The sequence below is a fragment of the Astyanax mexicanus genome, unplaced genomic scaffold (assembly GCF_023375975.1).
Source record: "Astyanax mexicanus isolate ESR-SI-001 unplaced genomic scaffold, AstMex3_surface scaffold_34, whole genome shotgun sequence".
In the NCBI taxonomy this organism is placed as follows: domain Eukaryota; kingdom Metazoa; phylum Chordata; class Actinopteri; order Characiformes; family Acestrorhamphidae; genus Astyanax; species Astyanax mexicanus.
The window spans coordinates 3577340-3595399 of record NW_026040044.1 but is presented as its reverse complement, the minus strand read 5'-3'; the positions used below and the strand labels follow the sequence as shown (position 1 = coordinate 3595399).

Below are 18060 nucleotides of genomic sequence, written 5' to 3'. Positions count from 1 at the left end.
CACAAACCAGCTTTATACTGTCAGCGATTAAAAACATAAAAGATCATATAGTGTGAACCTGACATTACACTGTATCAAATTCCGAGAGTTTTTGCAGATCAGTGTTTTTGATTGGTGTTTGATTGCTCTCGCAATAAAGCATTACATTCCTGGGATGTCTTAATGTCTTAAATATAACCAGACTGTTTTCAATAGGGCATCCCATAATGCATTGTGTTCTACAGCTTAATGACTGAATATCATTAAAATTGATATTCACTGTATGAATTTAATAAAAAAAAAAAAAAAAAAAGCAATTGGCTACAGGGTTGAACTAAATCACATTTTTTGTAGTTGTACAAAAACAATAATATATAATCATATACACAGTATGTTTAGAATTGTTATAACATAATTTAAAGAACATTCAGAGTCACATTATGTCCAAAACTGAAAAATACAGATATTCTTCTCATAATAAGCAGAATATCAGAGATCACACACTGAGCAAAGAGCAAAGTCATGGATATTGGAACTGAACCAGATTCTCTCTGCTGCTACAAAGTAGAAAATCAATATTTGGAAGCGAGTACTTGGAGTTTTGATGTTGAAGCTCAGGCACTTTTATAATGTATAACATAAGAGGCTGTTCAGTTTTTAAATATCAGATAAATGTAGAAATAAATAGATAATAAATAATAATAAATAGTGTTTTAAAGGGTAACTAAACCCCCTGATTTTACCTTCAGCTCAAAATTAGAAAAATGCTAAAAAAAAAAAAAGATGGGGCACTGGGTGATGTATGGGTTTAGGGGTGGGGCAGGAGGGAGAGCTGATTGATCTGCATCAGGAAGTATCAAACCTCCTGAGTCCACCTTCAGCTCAAATTTTAAAAATGCTATTAAAAAAAAAAAAATGGGAGGAGTAGTTTTGGGAGAGGCACTAGGTGATGTATGGGTTTAGGGGCGGGGCAGAAGGGAGAGCTGATTGGCTGAGGTGCAGCAGCAGTGCTGAACCTGAGAGGAGCTGCAGAGACAGAAATTATTACCTATAAATTAACATAAAAACATTTTCTAAAGTTAAGGAAATGTTTATAAAGATTTTAAGCAGGAATTATATGTTTAATGACTTATTAAACAAATTTCAACTATCAAAAATATATATGGTTAGGGTTAAGTAACCTTTTAAGACAAAATTTTGATTAAATATACACTATCATGCCACAGAAGCTAGCTACTGTGTCCCGTGACTTTTGTCACATCCCATAGAAAGTGGGATATATAATAGAGGAGGAAATCTGTTGATGAAGGAATGTAAAATACATGAAACACAACTTCAGAAATATAACACCCTATCCATAATCTCAAACAAATCAGAATGACTATTAAAATATTATAATAAATCAGTGTAAATTCAGCACCGTATGCTGATGCTGATGAGAGTGTGTGTTCTACAGTACAGGAGTCTAGAGCAGATTCTGGGTCAGCTCTCCTCCCCGGAGAAATCTGACCCACAATCCTCTTCTGGCCTGAGCCGGGTGGTGTGTAATTAATCTACAACCCTGAGTTAATTTCTACTCAAAACAAACACTAAGCATAAGCTGTTCATTCTTCAGATCTGAAAACATCTACAGATGTTAGTCACCACCCATCCTTCTGTACAGAACACAGAACAATCAAACACAGAACCTGCTGCTGAGGACGGGAAGATGAATGGAGATAAAAGACTTGAGACCTTCCAGCAAGACGATGACCCGAGAATGTGTTAGAATGACCCAGTCAAAAACATGCATCATTTCTGGTCCAATTGTGCACACTTTTGTGTTGGTGTATCACTTAGAATCTCAAAAAAACTACATAATTTTGTGAAAAAAATGATCAGTTTCTCTGATTTTGCTATTTATAGGTATACATTTGAGTAAAATGAACATTGTTGTTTTATTCTATAAACTACAGACAATATTTCTCCCAAATTCCAAATAAAAATATTCTCATTTAGAGCATTTATTTACAGAAAATGAGAAATGGTCAAAATAATGAAAAAGCTACAGAGCTTTCAAACCTCAAATAATGCAAAGAAAACAAGTTCATATTCATAAAGATTTAAGAGTTCAGAAATCAATATTTGGTGGAATAACCCTGGTGGTTTTTAATCACAGTTTTTTCATGCATCTTGGCATCATGTTCTCCTCCACCAGTCTTACACACTGCTTTTGGGTGACCGCTTGAATTTTTTTGCGCCAGACGTGGCATAAGGTCAGCCAAAAGCAGTGTGTAAGACTGGTGGAGGAGAATATGATGATGAATCAGGGTTATTGCACCAAATATTGATTATTTCTGAACTCTTAAAACTTTATGAATATGAACTTGTTTTCTTTGCATTATTTAAGGTCTGAAAGCTCTGCATCTTTTTTGTTATTTCAGCCATTTCTCATTTTCTGTAAATAAATGCTCTAAATGAGAATATTTTTATTTGGAATTTGGGAGAAATGTTGTCTGCAGTTTATAGAATAAAACAACAATGTTCATTTTACTCAAACATAAACCTATAAATAGCAAAATCAGAGAAACTGATTCAGAAACTGAAGTGATCTCTTCATTTTTTTTTTCAGAACTTTCGAAATACAGGGGTTGGACAATGAAACTGAAACACCTGTCTTCATTTTAGTGTGGGATTTTAGGTTTCATGTCTAAATTGGAGCAGCCTGGTGTTCAATCTTCATTAATTGCACATTATTGCACCAGTAAGAGCAGAGTGTGAAGGTTCAATTAGCAGGGTAAGAGCACAGTTCTGCTCTAAATATTGCAATGCACACAACATTATGGGTGACATACCAGAGTTCAAAAGAGGACAAATTGTTGGTGCACGTCTTGCTGGAGCATCTGTTACCAAGACAGCAAGTCTTTGTGATGTATCAAGAGCCACGGTATCCAGGGTAATGTCAGCATACCACCAAGAAGGACCAACCACATCCAACAGGATTAACTGTGGACGCTGTAAGAGGAAGCTGTCTGAAAGGGATGTTCGGGTGCTAACCCGGATTGTATCCAAAAAACATAAAACCACGGCTGATCAAATCACGCAGAATTCAATGTGCACCTCAACTCTCCTGTTTCCACCAGGACGTTTTTAACGTTTATAAGACTACAAAGCAAATAATCACTCAACACCTTTTATTTTATAAGGAGTGTTTAGTTCAGGCTGGTAAATCATCATCGAGAGTTATCATCATCAACAATAACACACAGATGGTCCAGGATTGTAGACTGAGTGCAAAAACACAGCAGAAACATCACGTCCGTTAATGTTTCAGAGGAGTGTGTGTGAGGTTGTCCTTTTCTGATTGTTTAACCAGGAGTTTCCTGTGAGGTTCAGAAGCTGGTGATGTTCAGGATCTGTCTCAGTACTGATGGATTTTACTGGAGGATTCTTCAGTATAGTAGATTGGGGGAGACAAAACCCAAAAATACTCATCTGAAGTTGATTGTATAAAGTTAACGACTGTTTTTTCACCGTTTGAGAAAGTTTTTCATCATGTTTGTCCATCGTCTGAATTAAAAATGTGAAGTAGAAACACTGTGAAAGGCTTCAGTTCAGGTCCAGGTCCATGCTGGTTAAAGACCCTCATTAAAAAAAAACACAAAAACTTATTTATAGAGTTATAATAAAGATAAAAAAGCAAGAAAAGCAAAAAATAAAGCAAGAAATTAACAAAAAAAGAAGGCAAACTGCAGCATGTCAACACTTTGACTAATCTCATCCCAGTTCAGCCATATGGTGCGCCCCATTTCCTGCTGGAGTCCTGAGGCGGTTCTCGGGGTGAACCAACAACCCGATTGATTCTCATAAACCAAGAGAAGACAAAGAGAAAGATTTTGGCAAAAGAAGATGTAAAACAGCGAAGCGTCTTCAGCGTTCTGTTCACCAACCAAAGCCTGGCTCAGTCTGATCTAGATTAAGGCGCATTCACTCACAAGCTATACACTCTTAAACACGCTAGGCGTTAGCTTAAAAGCTAATCTACGAGTGCGGGAGCCACCGTAGCTTTAAAACCAATCCATTTATCTCAATCAGGAAGTTCTGGTGTTGGTATTTCCTCCACTAAATGAATAGTAAGAGTAGACGCATGAACGTTTGGTTGAATATACTGTTAAATGCAGCTCTTCAACCACAGACGCAGCTCCCGCTCTCGTTGTGGAAGGCGGTGGATGGAAGTTAAAACTTCTCCTCTTCTTCTAATTACTGCGACTGGGGTTGTATCTCTGTATATACAGCTCTGGAAAAAAATAAGAAACCACCTAAAAATGAGTTTCTTTGATTTTAATAAATGTAAAACCTCTGGAATATAATCAAGAGGAAGATGGATGATCACAAGACATCAAACCACCAAACTGAACTGCTTGAATTTTTGCACCAGGAGTAAAGCAGCATAAAGTTATCCAAAAGCAGTGTGTAAGACTGGTGGAGGAGGAGAACATGATGCCAAGATGCATGAAAAAAAATGTGACTTAAAACCAGGGTTATTCAACCAAATATTGATTTCTGAACTCTTAAAACTTTATGAATATGATCTTGTTATTTCAGTCATTTCTCATTTTCTGTAAATAAATGCTCTAAATGAGAATATTTTTATTTGGAATTTGGGAGAAATGTTGTCTGTAGTTTATAGAATAAAACAACAATGTTCATTTTACTCAAACATAAACCTATAAATAGCAAAATCAGAGAAACTGATTCAGAAACTAAAGTGATCTCTTAATTTTTTCTGGAGCTCAGGGCTTTGGTGTGAACAGAAATAAGCGTAATAAAGAGAAAAATAGAAATAATACGTAAACATCAAACAGGCACAGCCACCGGAACTAAGAGCAGCGAGAGAAATACAGCGTAAATAATAATAAAAGCCAAGCACCGAAAGAGTCCGTATCCCCCGCCGAGTCCACGCAGCACGGATTATTAAATCACAGGTAAAATAATAAAGAGTGGAGTGATCATCAGACTGTCTCCCAGTGACTCTGCGTCCAATCAGGAGGCAGGATTCCCGGGTCAGACCACGTACTGGTAGACCTCGGCCTTGCCGTGGTCCGGCGTGGAGAAGGGGCTGAGCCAGGCTATAGAGAAGGGATGACCGAACACCACCCTCATATTCATCCACCTCGACTTCTTCGCCCACCTCCTCTCCTCCTTCTTCAGCTGCTCGATACCCTGAAACAACAAGACATACACGATGCATTAGGTCTGATAACTGGAATATAAGTTACCGGCGCATTGGAGACACTAGTAAGGAACAGTGGTGTCGCCATGTTTCCCTCCTAATTCAGCAGGTCTCTACAGAAAACTGTTTATTTGGGTTAGTAAAGCATTTCGGTTTATTTACAGTAAGATTAGATTTCCAGATTTCCACTAAGGCTAGGTGCAGCAACATTAGCATTAGCATCAGCAGCTAAATGCAAGTGGTAGCTGTGGTTAGCGCTAGTAAATGCTGCCCAACATCGCTACACTGAGTAACCCAGAGTGTTCAGGTAACCCAGGGTGGTATCAGCTAGTGGTTTGTCTCATGTAGCTTGTTTTAACTCGATAAACATGCAGACTACAGTTCGATATACTCACCTCTGAACGACGAAAGAGCTAGCGCTTAGCACTGCAGATAGCAGCTAATGCTAATACAGCTCCAGCAGTGCTATCCAGGGTTAGCAGCAGGCTACAGGCTGATAATACTCAGGTCTGAACAGCAAAAGAGAGACTATATAATTTGCACTTAAAATCTTAAAATGTTTCCAAAAATCGCTAGTGCTCCTAATGTATCTTCTCCAGCACTAAGGCTGGGTGCAGCAGCATTAGCATTAGCCGCTAACCACAGCGCTAGCTCTTTCACTGTTCAGAGGTGAGTATATTGGACTGTAGTCTGTAGCATGTTTACTGTGTTAAAATAAGCTAAAGACAATACAACAAATAAGACAAAGTGCTAGCTAATATCGCCCTGGGTTACTGAAACACTCAGGGTTCCTCAGTGTAGCGTTATCGGGCAGCATTTACGCCCTGCTAGCACTGCGGTTAGCGGCTAATGCTAATGCTGCTGCACCCAGCCTTAGTGCTGGAGAAACTTTACTTAAAACTCACTGGAAATCTAAGCTTTAACTGTAAATAATTGGAAACGTTTTTCTCACCCAAATAAACAGTTTTCAGGAGAGAAATCTGTGTAGATTAACATCCAGCACTCGTTTAACTTTAAAAGTTTTTTTTTATTTTTTAATTACAGTTGTGTTTATTTAGATGCTTCCCACACCTTCCCTGTTAAAGGGAAACATGGCGACACCCTTGCACACTTCAATGTAGGCATCCTAACTAGTGTCGCTTAACGCGTTTTTAAATCAGGTGCGCCTTATAATCCTCATACGGTAAATGAATGAACCCTAGGAAATAACTTACGGTCTCATCAGTACAGATTGAATGGACCTGTGTTCCGAACATCACGGCGGTGAAGATGAGGAAGAGGAGGCCCTCAAAGCACAGGAGGATGAGGAGGATGACGGTCGCTGGAGGAGAGAAGGAGCTGCACTCTGGAGAACAGAGGGATGGAGGGATGGATGGAGGAGAAACAGGAGGAAGAGTGGGTTACGGCGGGTTACGTTGGGTTACACTATCAAAAATAAAGGTGCTGTTTAAAAATTGTTTAGTTAAAATCGATTCAATAATTTTTAACTCAATTTCCAGCACCTTCATTTTTAAGAGTGTAACAGAGAGGCTCATAATCCAGCCAATGAGGAATCCACAACCAGTCCTCATTTACATACAGAGGTGTCTTACTGCGTTTTCTATGTAGTTGGTTTCTATGTTCCGGATCAGTTGATGAGTTTGTTTATCTGTTTGGTTTGGCGACAGACCCCCAACACACCAGGAGGGTAAAGAAGACTAGCACACGCCCCTTCCGACACATGTGAGGTCAGACTCCGCCTCTTTTTGAGCTGCTGCTGATGCGACTCGGTTCCGATACATTGGCTCACAGACGCCTTGTTCTGCAGACATCACCCTTTAGCAGCTTCACAGTCCGTTTTAAGCCATTAGAGTTTTACATTACATATACAGTACATACCAATTACTACTAATACTACATCTCTGTGAGTGTTTTGGATCATTTGAAGGTGACAATTAGGTTTGTTTATTTGATTTAATACATTTTTCTACTTTTAGGACTGATTCAATTTTAACTCACAATTCTCAAAAAGTTGACATTCACCTGACTGTACTGTTAACAAGGTTCCATTATTTGTACTAACATGCTTAAAGAGTAATGGGGCCCTATTTTAACTTTAGTCTTTATGCGAGCTGTCAATTATGCACCTTTTAGCTTGATTTAGGAGCGTTTCAGTGTGTCTTTGCTATCATAACGACGGGAAAAGTACACCTTGCACAGCTTGAAAGGTTCAAAAGCCATGTACTAATTCTCTTAATTAATCACGGGTGTGTTTAATTTTGGGTGTAACGTGAAATACACCAATCAGAGTGTCTCTTGCTCATCATTCTCTTTAAGAGTAGATCAGGTGAGCTCTGTCTTTGGTGGATTGCTATTTTAACGGTGCAGCTACCTGGACGTGTCCAACAAACTCTTCTCGGCAGAGGAAACTGAGCTGCTGGTTGACGCTGTGAAGGAGCTCCAGCAGCTCATTTACGGGAACAGCAATGTTATTTTATTTACTATTCTGTTTATTGTTGATGTAACATCTGACTGTTGGCGTCTGTCTAGGTTGTATTCAGTCAGTGGAGCTCCTGTGTTTTCTGTTACCAAGATAAACAAGCAAAACTGCAGAAATGTACCTGAACACACCTCATTTCCAGAACACCACGCCCATCAGTGTAGATATATTCAGAAGCTCTGCTGCTGTTTAAACCAGGCAGGAGGAAGGAGTGAAAATAGGCTGATGGTGGGGTTTAAGATAGCAATGAGCATTGCACGTTCATTAGGCGATTTTCTAATAAAATGTTATTAAATTAACACTGCAGTGTGTATGGGGACGTGGGGATGCATGGACGTGGATTACAGCACTTTTCCTGAGTCTCTGATTTAATGAGGCAACAGGAAAACAGCTGAAATTAAGGCCAGAAATAGGTCAGTCGGGAAACACACACACACACACACACACACACACACACACACACACACACACACACACACACACACACACACACACACACACACACACACACACACACACAAACACACACAAACTCTGTCCCAACAGACAAGCCTTCTTTTAGCTTCAATATAAACACAGAAGCCACAGAGATAATAACAATTTGTGATGAAGAAATGCTGTGTGTGTGTGTGTGTGTGTGTGTGTGTGTGTGTGTGTGTGTGTGTGTGTGTGTGTGTGTGTGTGTGTGTGTGTAGTGTGTGTGTGTGTGTGTGTGTGTAGTGTGTGTGTGTGTGTGTGTGTGTGTAGTTTGTGTGTGTAGTGTGTGTGTGTAGTGTGTGTGTGTGTAGTGTGTGTGTGTAGTGTGTGTGTGTGTTTGTGTGTGTGTGTGTGTGTAGTGTGTGTGTGTGTAGTGTGTGTTCTTACTTGACCAGTCCTCCTCGAAGCAGAAGACGAAGTGGAACGCCACCATGATGAGAGCGTGGAGAGATATCAGAGCAATGTACATCTGCAACACACACACACACACACACACACACACACACACACACACAATTTTAATTAATTTATTTTATTTGTCTTTTTTTGTGTTATGTAAAAGTTAGTTTTAGCTTAATTTTAAGTTTTTTTTTAATTAAACTTATCTTCTTTTTATCTTTGTAAACAAGTTTTAATATTATAATTATATTTTTATTTTTATCTATTTTTATCTTTTATTTACTGTTATTTTAAAATTATTAAATGTAGTTACCATTTTCTTGTTTACTAAATGTAGTAAACTATTTTACTTCTGACTCAAAATAAAGGTTGATTGAAACATTTGATAAATATAACCTGAGTAAATATAAAAAGCACATTTTAAACAATAATTATATTTATTTAAGAAAAAAAAATATCCAAACTGTGTGAGAAAGTGTTTCCCCCTAAATCTAATAACTTAATTGTTTCACTCTTGGATTCAACAACTGTAATCGATCTTTACTGATAACTGATAACGAGTCTCTCATTGTGGAGGAATTTAGCTCCATTCTTCTTTACAGAATTACAGTTTTAATTCAGACACATTGGAGGATTTTCCAGCATAAAAGTCCTGTTTAAGATCATCCAAAGCATCTAAATCAATTAGACTTTACCTAGACCCTCCAAAACCTGCATTTAGTTTTGTTTTTTAATCCATTCAGAGACAGTGAACCTGTTATTTGTGAGCTTTGGGTCATTGTCCTGCTGCAGAACCCAAGTACACCTGAGCTTGAGGTCAGTAAGGAACAAATGGAGGATTCTGATTCTCCTTCAGGATTTTCTGTTAAAAACAGCAGAATTCCTGCTTCCATCAATTACAGCAAGGTCCTATTCGAGCAGCTCCAGACCATCACACACACACAAACTACCACCACCATGTTTTACAGTTCAGTATGATGATCTTTTTCTGAAATTATGTGTTAGTTTAAAGTTCCACTTTTGCCTCGTCAGTCCTGGGTTTATTTGGAACCTCCTGGATGAGTTCTTCATGCCCTTTTGGAGTAATTTCTGTCGGTCGGCCGGTCACTCCTGGGAAGGTTCACCAGTGTTCCATGTTTTCTCCATTAGTGAATAACAGTGAATCACTGTGGTTCTCTGGAGTCTCAAAGCTTTAGAAATGACTTTATAATCTTTTCCAGACTGATAGATGATCTGATCTGTTGTTGAGTTTCTTCAGATGGGGGTATAATAATAATATTGTGCTGCTTTTTGGGATCTTTTATCTGCTTCATGTTGTCAGACAGATTCTATTTTAGTGATTTTTTAATTCTACAGGTCTGGTAGTGGTTAGATGAGGAGCTGTACTCACAGTGAAGAGCACAAAGTATTTCTGGTTGTTTTCTCCCACACAGTTGTTCACCCACGGACAGTGGTGGTCCATCTTCCTTATACAACGCTTACACACACTAGAAGAAGAATACACACACACACACACACACACACACACACACACACACATTCTGGGTGAATGTAGGCCATGCTGCATCTCAGAGTCTCTCCCAGTGGAGCTGCAGGCCAGAGACAGCGTTAATTATGATAGACTTACATTTAAGATCACACACACACACACACACACACACACACACACACACACACACACACACACACACACAAACACACACACACACACACACACACACTCCAGTAGTTCTAAAGCAGGTAGGTGGTGTATACAGTACACACACACCTACACTGCATATGGGTGGTGGAGACTCACTTTCATCATTAATGTGTGTTAGGTGTTTCCAATAAAGTGGCCACAGTGAGTGGAGGCACAAGGTAGCATAGTAGTATAGAAGGTGTTTCCAATAAAGTGGCCACAGTAAAAAAAAAAAAAAACGCACAAAGTAATAGTAGGTGTTTCCAATAAAGTGGCCACAGTGAGTGGAAGCATATGGTGTAGTAGAGTAGGTGTTTCCAATAAAGTGGCCACAGTGAGTGGAAGCATATGGTGTAGTAGAGTAGGTGTTTCCAATAAAGTGGCCACAGTGAGCGGATGTGCATGAAGTAGGTGTTTCTAATAAAGTGGCCACAGTGAGTGGGAGCACAGTGAGGTAGAAAGGTGTTTCCAATAAAGTGGCCACAGTAAGTGGAAGCACTACGTAGTAATAGTAGGTGTTTCCAATAAATTGGCCACAGTGAGTAGATGTATAAAGGTATGTGTTTCTAATAAAGTGGCCACAGTGAGTGAAAGTGTATAAAGTAGGTGTTTCTAATAAAGTGGCCACAATGAGTGAATGTGTATAAAGTAGGTGTTTCTAATAAATTGGCCACAGTGAGTGGATGTGTATAAGGTTAGGTGTTTCTAATAAAGTGGCCACAATGAGTGAATGTGTATAAAGTAGGTGTTTCTAATAAATTGGCCACAGTGAGTGGATGTGTATAAAGTTAGGTGTTTCTAATAAAGTGGCCACAGTGAGTGGAAGCACTACATAGTAATAGTAGGTGTTTCCAATAAAGTGGCCACGGTGAGTGGAAGCACTACGTAGTAATAGTAGGTGTTTCTAATAAAGTGGCCACAGTGAGTGGATGTGTATGAAGTAGGTGTTTCTAATAAAGTGGCCACAGTGAGTAGATGTATAAAGGTAGGTGTTTCTGATAAAGTGGCCGGTTAGTGAGGGTTACCTGCAGTGGTGGGCTCGTTCAGGTTTGATGCTGCAGCATTTGGGACACTTGTAGACCACCTGACCCGGTTTCAGCTGTAGACTCTCTATAAACTCCTTAGTGGCGTTTCCCTTTGGTACCGCCCCCTACAGACAGGAAGAAGAAAACAGCAATAGATTAGGATTAGGATCAGTCTGGATAAACAAGTCAGTTAATATTCCAGACCACAAATCTGCCAGTGGTCTACACTGCAAGTCTGTCTACAGTCCAATACACAAGCCTTTTTTCCCTCTTTTAGACTTTAATTCTACTGGTAGTCTAGACTGCAAATCAGTTTTTAGTCTAGACCACACACAGGTGTCTGTAGTCTAGACTGCAAAACTGACAGTGATATAATCTGCAAATCTGTCTAGCTCAGTCCGTTAGTCCGAAACACACAGCTGCTGGTAGTCTAGATCTTTAGTCCATAAGTAGTCTACATCAAAATGTATCAGTAGTTCAGACCAAATATGTTGGTAGTGTAGACCACAAATTTTTATAGCACACCAAAATGTGTCAGCAGTCTAGACCAAGTCTGCTGGTAATTTAGGCCACAAGTCTAGACAAAATATACCAGTAGTTCAGACCACAGGCCAGGTAGTAGTCTACATCAAAATGCATTAGCGGTTTAGTCCAAATATGCCGGTAATTTAGACCACAGGTTTGTTAGTAATCTAGAGCACAGGTCTGTCAGTAGTCTACATCAAAATACATCAGTTGTTTAGTCCAAATATGCCGGTAGTTTAAACCACAGGTCTGTTAGTAGTCTACATCGAAATGCATCAGTAGTTTAGACCAAATATGCCAGAAGAGTAGACCACAGGTCTGTCAGATGTCTACACCAAAATGCAGCAGTAGTATAAACTGCAAATCTGCTGACAGTCTAGCTCGAAAGCCTGTTAATCCACAAGTCTGTTTCTAGTCTAGATCAAACAGCTGTCAGTTGACTAACTCTAGTCCAAGTATTTGGTCTAGTGAGTAGTCTACACAAAGTCTGTTAGTCTAGATCAAATGTTTTTATGATCTATAACACAAGCCTACCAGTATTCTACACTACAACTCTGTTTACAGTCAGTACAAAAAGTCTATTGGTAGTCTAGATCACAAGTCTGTCAGTAGTCTACACCAAAATGCACCAGTAGTTTAGATCACAAGTCTGTAACTTGACTAGCTCTTGTTAGCAGTCTAGATCATGAGTTTGTCAATAGAGTTTACCAAAAATCAGCTGGTAGTCTAAACTAAATCTGTTGGCAGTCTTGATCAAAAGTTTTTTATAGCCTAAAAAAACTGCAGGCAGTCTACACTACATCTCTGTTTACAGTCTAGACAAAAGGTCTTTAATTAGTATAAACAACAAGTCTGTTGATATACCAGACTGCACGGCTGTCAGTAGACCAAAAAGTCTGTTTATAGTCAGACCCCATGTCTTTTGGTCGTAACCGTAAAATTACTGTAGTCTGTGTGTGTCTGTAGTCTGTCTGTAGTCTGTACTGTGTGTTTGTAGTGTGTAACTCACCGGGTCTGTGCACATGGCTCTGAAGTGTGATGCGAGGGCGAGGAAGGCGAGTGTGTTGAACAGCGCTCCGTTCACCAGGCTGTACATCACGCTCCTCACCGGCAGCAGCATGACGAACAGAACCACGAACTCGGCGTAGAACACCAGCAGCCACGTGATAACCCCGCACACTATCCCGCACCCGTCCCGTATAAACCACATCTGTCCCGCCGACGGCATGAGGGGAGGGGGCGGGGCACAGTGCTCCGGCTTCAGGTAACCCGCCTGTCTCTCTATATCCCTACAGCGGTGCCCCGGACTGGACTTCATCCTACTGACCAACACTCACCATCCTACAGAGAGAGAGAGACAGTTACAGTACATCCTTCAAACATGGTGGAGATAGTTACATCATCTACAGCAACTCACAGTGAGAGCTAACCAGTGTAAAGTACAGCTTCTAAACATGGTGGAGGTAGTTACATTATCTACAGCAACTCACGGTGAAAGATAACCAGGATAAAGTACAGCTTCTAAACATGGTGGAGGTAGTTACATTATCTATCACTCACAGTAAGAGCTAACCAGGATAAAGTACAGCTTCTAAACATGGTGGAGGTAGTTTTATTATCTACAGCAACTCACGGTGAAAGATAACCAGGATAAAGTACAGCTTCTAAACATGGTGGAGGTAGTTTCATTATCTATAACTCACAGTAAGAGCTAACCAGGGTAAAGTACAGCTTCTAAACATGGTGGAGGTAGTTACATCATCTACAGCAACTCACAGTGAGAGCTAACCAGTGTAAAGTACAGCTTCTAAACATGGTGGAGGTAGTTTCATTATCTATAACTCACAGTAAGAGATAACCAGGGTAAAGTACAGCTTCTAAACATGGTGGAGGTAGTTACATTATCTATAACTCACAGTGAGAGCTAACCAGGATAAAGTACAGCTTCTAAACATGGTGGAGGTAGTTACATTACCTACAACTCACAGTGCGAGCTAACCAGGATAAAGTACAGCTTTCAAACATGGTGGAGGTAGTTTCATCATCTACAGCAACTCACAGTGAGAGCTAACCAGGATAAAGCACAGCTTTCAAACATGGTGGAGGTAGTTTCATCATCTACAAGTGCTAGCTCTTTTGCTATTCAGAGGTTAGTATTATTAATCTGTAGTCTGCTACCCCGGCTAGCACTGCTGGAGCAGCATTAGCATTTCCCACTAACCCACTAACCTAAGCAACCTAAGCACTGGCTCTTTGGCCGTTCAGTACGGCTGCAACGAATGATTATTTTGGTAGTCGACTAATCTGACGATTATTTTTTTTTCGATTAGTCGATTAGTCAGCGATTATTTCTGCCATCTCTAAAAACAATGGAAGCAGCAGAACATGAGATTTAAATGGAATATAAGCATCTGAACATTGTTTAAACGTGGAAAGTACTGATATTTAGTGATTTAATATGTAATCTGTTGTGTTTGGGCACTTTTGGAGACACAAACTAAGTTGAGTATAAACTGTGTGAGCAAACCATTTACCCTTTTATCTCCCATTGCCCTGTGTAATGCGGCACTGCTACAAATAAACGATTAGTCAACAATGAAATTTGTAGTCGACAAACTGAAATAATCGACATTGTCGATTATACTGACTAATCGCTGCAGCCCTACCGTTCAGAGGTGAGTATATTGGACTGTAGCCTGCTGATAACCCTGGCTAGCACTGCTGGAGCAGCATTAACATTAGCTAAGCGCTAGTTCTTTAGTAGTTCAGAGTGTTAACCGTGTTAAAATAAGCTATGTGGGATGAACTGCTAGCTAATATCGCCCTTACTGGCTTACTGGCATTGACGCCTTATGTATAAAAAAAGACCAGAAAATACACGTTTATTGATAGCGCTCCTGATAATCTGGTGCAACTTTGAGAGCAAAAGATACAGTAATAAATCAGTGTATAGGTAAGCAGACTGACTGTAAGACTGGTGTTATTATCAGTACTCTGAGCTTTATTAACAGTAATAAGTGCATTAAGAGCAGCAGTAATATCAGACTGTAATCACTCTACACTAATCTCTGCTGGGTGTGCTGCACTCTCACTGCTGCTGCTGCTCTGAGTCACTCCACACGTTATCAGGAATTATGGGTAATTTATACACCATGAAAATACACAGCCGCCTGCCCTTCCTGATCCCAGCGGAGGCGGTGAGTCACCCAGCCGACTCTGAGTCAGGAATTACAACAGAGTTTCACTTCATATCACTTCACATCTATATCATACAGACAGAATCGCACATACACACCACTTCAAAATGCTATTTTTAAACACTGTTGTTTTATGCTATAAACTATGGACAACATTTATCCCAAATTCCAAATAAAAATAATGTAATTTAAAGCATTTATTTGCAGAAATAATGAAAAAGATGCTTTTAGACCTCAAATAATGCAAAGAAAAGTTCATTTAGAAACAACACTAATGTTTCAAAGAGCCGCTAAACCCTAAACCATATATATATTTTTTATAAACATTTCCTAACCTTTAAAAAACTCTTTTATTGTGGTCATTTCCACCTCTGCAGCTCCTCTCAGGTTCAACTGTGCTATAGGTGAGAATGATGTCACAATATGCAAATTATTCAGTCAATAATCCCGCCCCCTCTGCTGATGTCCAACCATCTGCGTCTCACCGCTATCATAGGCACACTTGCTGCAGCTCAGCCAATCAGCTCTCCCTCCTGCCCCACCTCTAAACCCATACATCACCCAGTGCTCCTCCCAAACTTCCCCTCCTATTTTTTACCCTTTTAAAACTTGAGCTGAGGGTGCAGTCAGCTAAAACCAGGGGGTTTATTTATCCTTTAAGAGTTCAGAAATCAATATTTGGTGGAATAACCCTGGTGGTTTTTAATCACAGTTTTCATGCATCTTGACATCATGTTCTCCTCCACCAGTCTTACACACTGCTTTTGGGTGATCTTATGGTGAGAATGGTTTGAGGGCATGTTTTTTCCTGACTGACCGACATTCGAATGAGTTGATGGTCAATTTCTGAGCCTAAACCCCAATGAAAACCTCTGTAATGTGATCCACTTTACTCTTAAAACATCATCCTGTTCTTCAGTCCTGAGGACCCACAGGACAGACCACTTCTGAATCTGTTGCTGCACACAGGACAATTCCTACAAGGCACTGTTGACAGCAAGATAATCACAGGACAACATGGCGCAGTTACATGTTGTTGTCCACAGTACACTGACCACAGGACGCTGACCATACGGCGCTCCCCACAAGATCCTGTCGACAAGACGCAGCCCACACTGGGCAGCAAACATTATGATGCCAAAGGGATGCTGCCCACAGGACGCTGTCAACAGGTCGTCATCAACAGGATGCTCCCCACAGGACGCTGACTATATGGCACCGGCCACAAGATCCTGTCCACAAGGTGCTGCTCGCCGGATGCTGTTTACAGGATGCTTCCCATACAACATTCCCACAGGACACTGCCAATGGGACGCAGAAAACAGGATGCCTCCCATAGAACACTGCCTACATTGTGCTGCAAACTACAATGCCCACAGGACGCAGCTCACAAGACGCTGCCCACAGGATGCTGCCAAAGGGATGCTTCCCACAGGACACTGCCAACAGGATGCTTCCCACAGGGCAATGCAACCATTACGCTGTAAACAGGACGCTGCCCAAAGGACACTGACCACAGAACAATTCCCACAGGATAATACCAACAGGACACTTCCCACAGGGCACAACATGCAAACATGACGCTGACCACATGATGATTCCCACCGGACACTGCAAACAATGCGCTGAACACAGGATGTTTTCCACAGGGCACTGCAAACAGTACGCTGACCACAGGACGTTTCCCACAGTGTGCTGCAAACGGGATGCTGTAAAAGGAATGATGCCTACAGGACACTGCCAACAAGATGCCTTCTACAGGATGCTTCCCATAGAACACTGCCTACATTGTGCTGCAAACATTACACTGCCAAAGGGACGCTTTCCACAGGACACTGCCAACAGGACTAATGATTGCATGAATGAATGAATGCAACTAATGATTATTTTGGTAGTCTAATAATCTGATGATTATTTTTTGATTATGCGATTAGTCTATGATTATTTCTGCCATGTCCTCCATCTTTAAAAACAATAGCAACATCTGAACATGAGATTTAAAAGGTATTTAAATGTCTGGATGTTGTTTAAATGTGGAAAGTTCTGATATTTAGTGAATTAACGATTAATCGACAATAAAATTTGTAGTCGAAATTTAAATAATCAATCAATATTGTTGTTTATATTGACCTATCGTTGCAGCTCTAATTAAAACATAGTGCTTCCAACAGGACACTTCCAAAGGGAGTTACAATGAGATGTTTAAGAACTCCAGCAGCACTGCTGTATCTGATCCACTCACTGTACCACCAGCACACTCTTAATTACACTAATACTGACAGATCCATTTATTACTGTTTACTGTAGTTTATAAACTACATCTCTGTGTTTATAAACAATGTTAAGTCACTTTATAAACACTTAATATAACAATATAATAATTCAAATGAGTTTTTGATGATTGATTAGATGATTAGAGATCAGTAAACGTGCTGATAATGAGAGTAATAGTGAGTAATGGTGAATATTACAGTAATACAGTAACAGAGCGGGTCTGAGTGTAAATCTGATGCAGATATGATTTATATTTAATGTGTTTTTATAAATAATTTAATTTTAGGACTCTTACCTTCAGCTCCTGTTCCACCCCACTGCTGCCACCCCTATAAACACACACACACACACACACACACACACACGCACACACACGCACACACACACACACTCACACACACACTCAGAACCGAACCGAGCACGCGGTAAAACACTGAGCAGAACCGTTTAACCGGGTTTCTCTCCTGCAATTAAACAACACAACACAACACACACTCTCTTCATACACACTCTTCACTATCACACACACACACACCAGGAAACACACACCACGGGACAAACCCTCACTACTGCACCGACGCCTCCTTCAAAATAAAAGTCACCTCGCGTTTTCAACCAAGTAAAACCAATAGAAGTCGATTAAACATATTCGACAGGACTTTTATTCTTTTATCTGTTTGTGTACACTAAAACTCCTTTCATAATAAAAGCAGTTCTTATTTTTTTTTTTACAAAAATAAAACACACATTAACGGAGCCAATAAAGTTACATAATGTAAATATATATATATATATAGTTTAGTTAAAGAATA

General features: G+C 40.0%; 1 protein-coding gene across 1 annotated transcript; it reads right to left on the bottom strand.

The window, feature by feature from the left end:
• Positions 1-3150: 3150 nt before the first annotated feature.
• zdhhc3b (zinc finger DHHC-type palmitoyltransferase 3b) lies at positions 3151-17755 on the bottom strand. Its single transcript, XM_022664214.2, has 7 exons — positions 17544-17755; positions 12787-13118; positions 11253-11377; positions 9937-10033; positions 8535-8616; positions 6406-6536; positions 3151-5181 (listed from the first exon to the last, which is right to left on the bottom strand). The coding sequence occupies exons 2-7, from the start codon at positions 13093-13095 to the stop codon at positions 5023-5025; spliced, it is 903 nt and encodes a 300-aa protein (XP_022519935.1). The 5' UTR covers positions 13096-13118; positions 17544-17755; the 3' UTR covers positions 3151-5022.
• Positions 17756-18060: the final 305 nt, after the last annotated feature.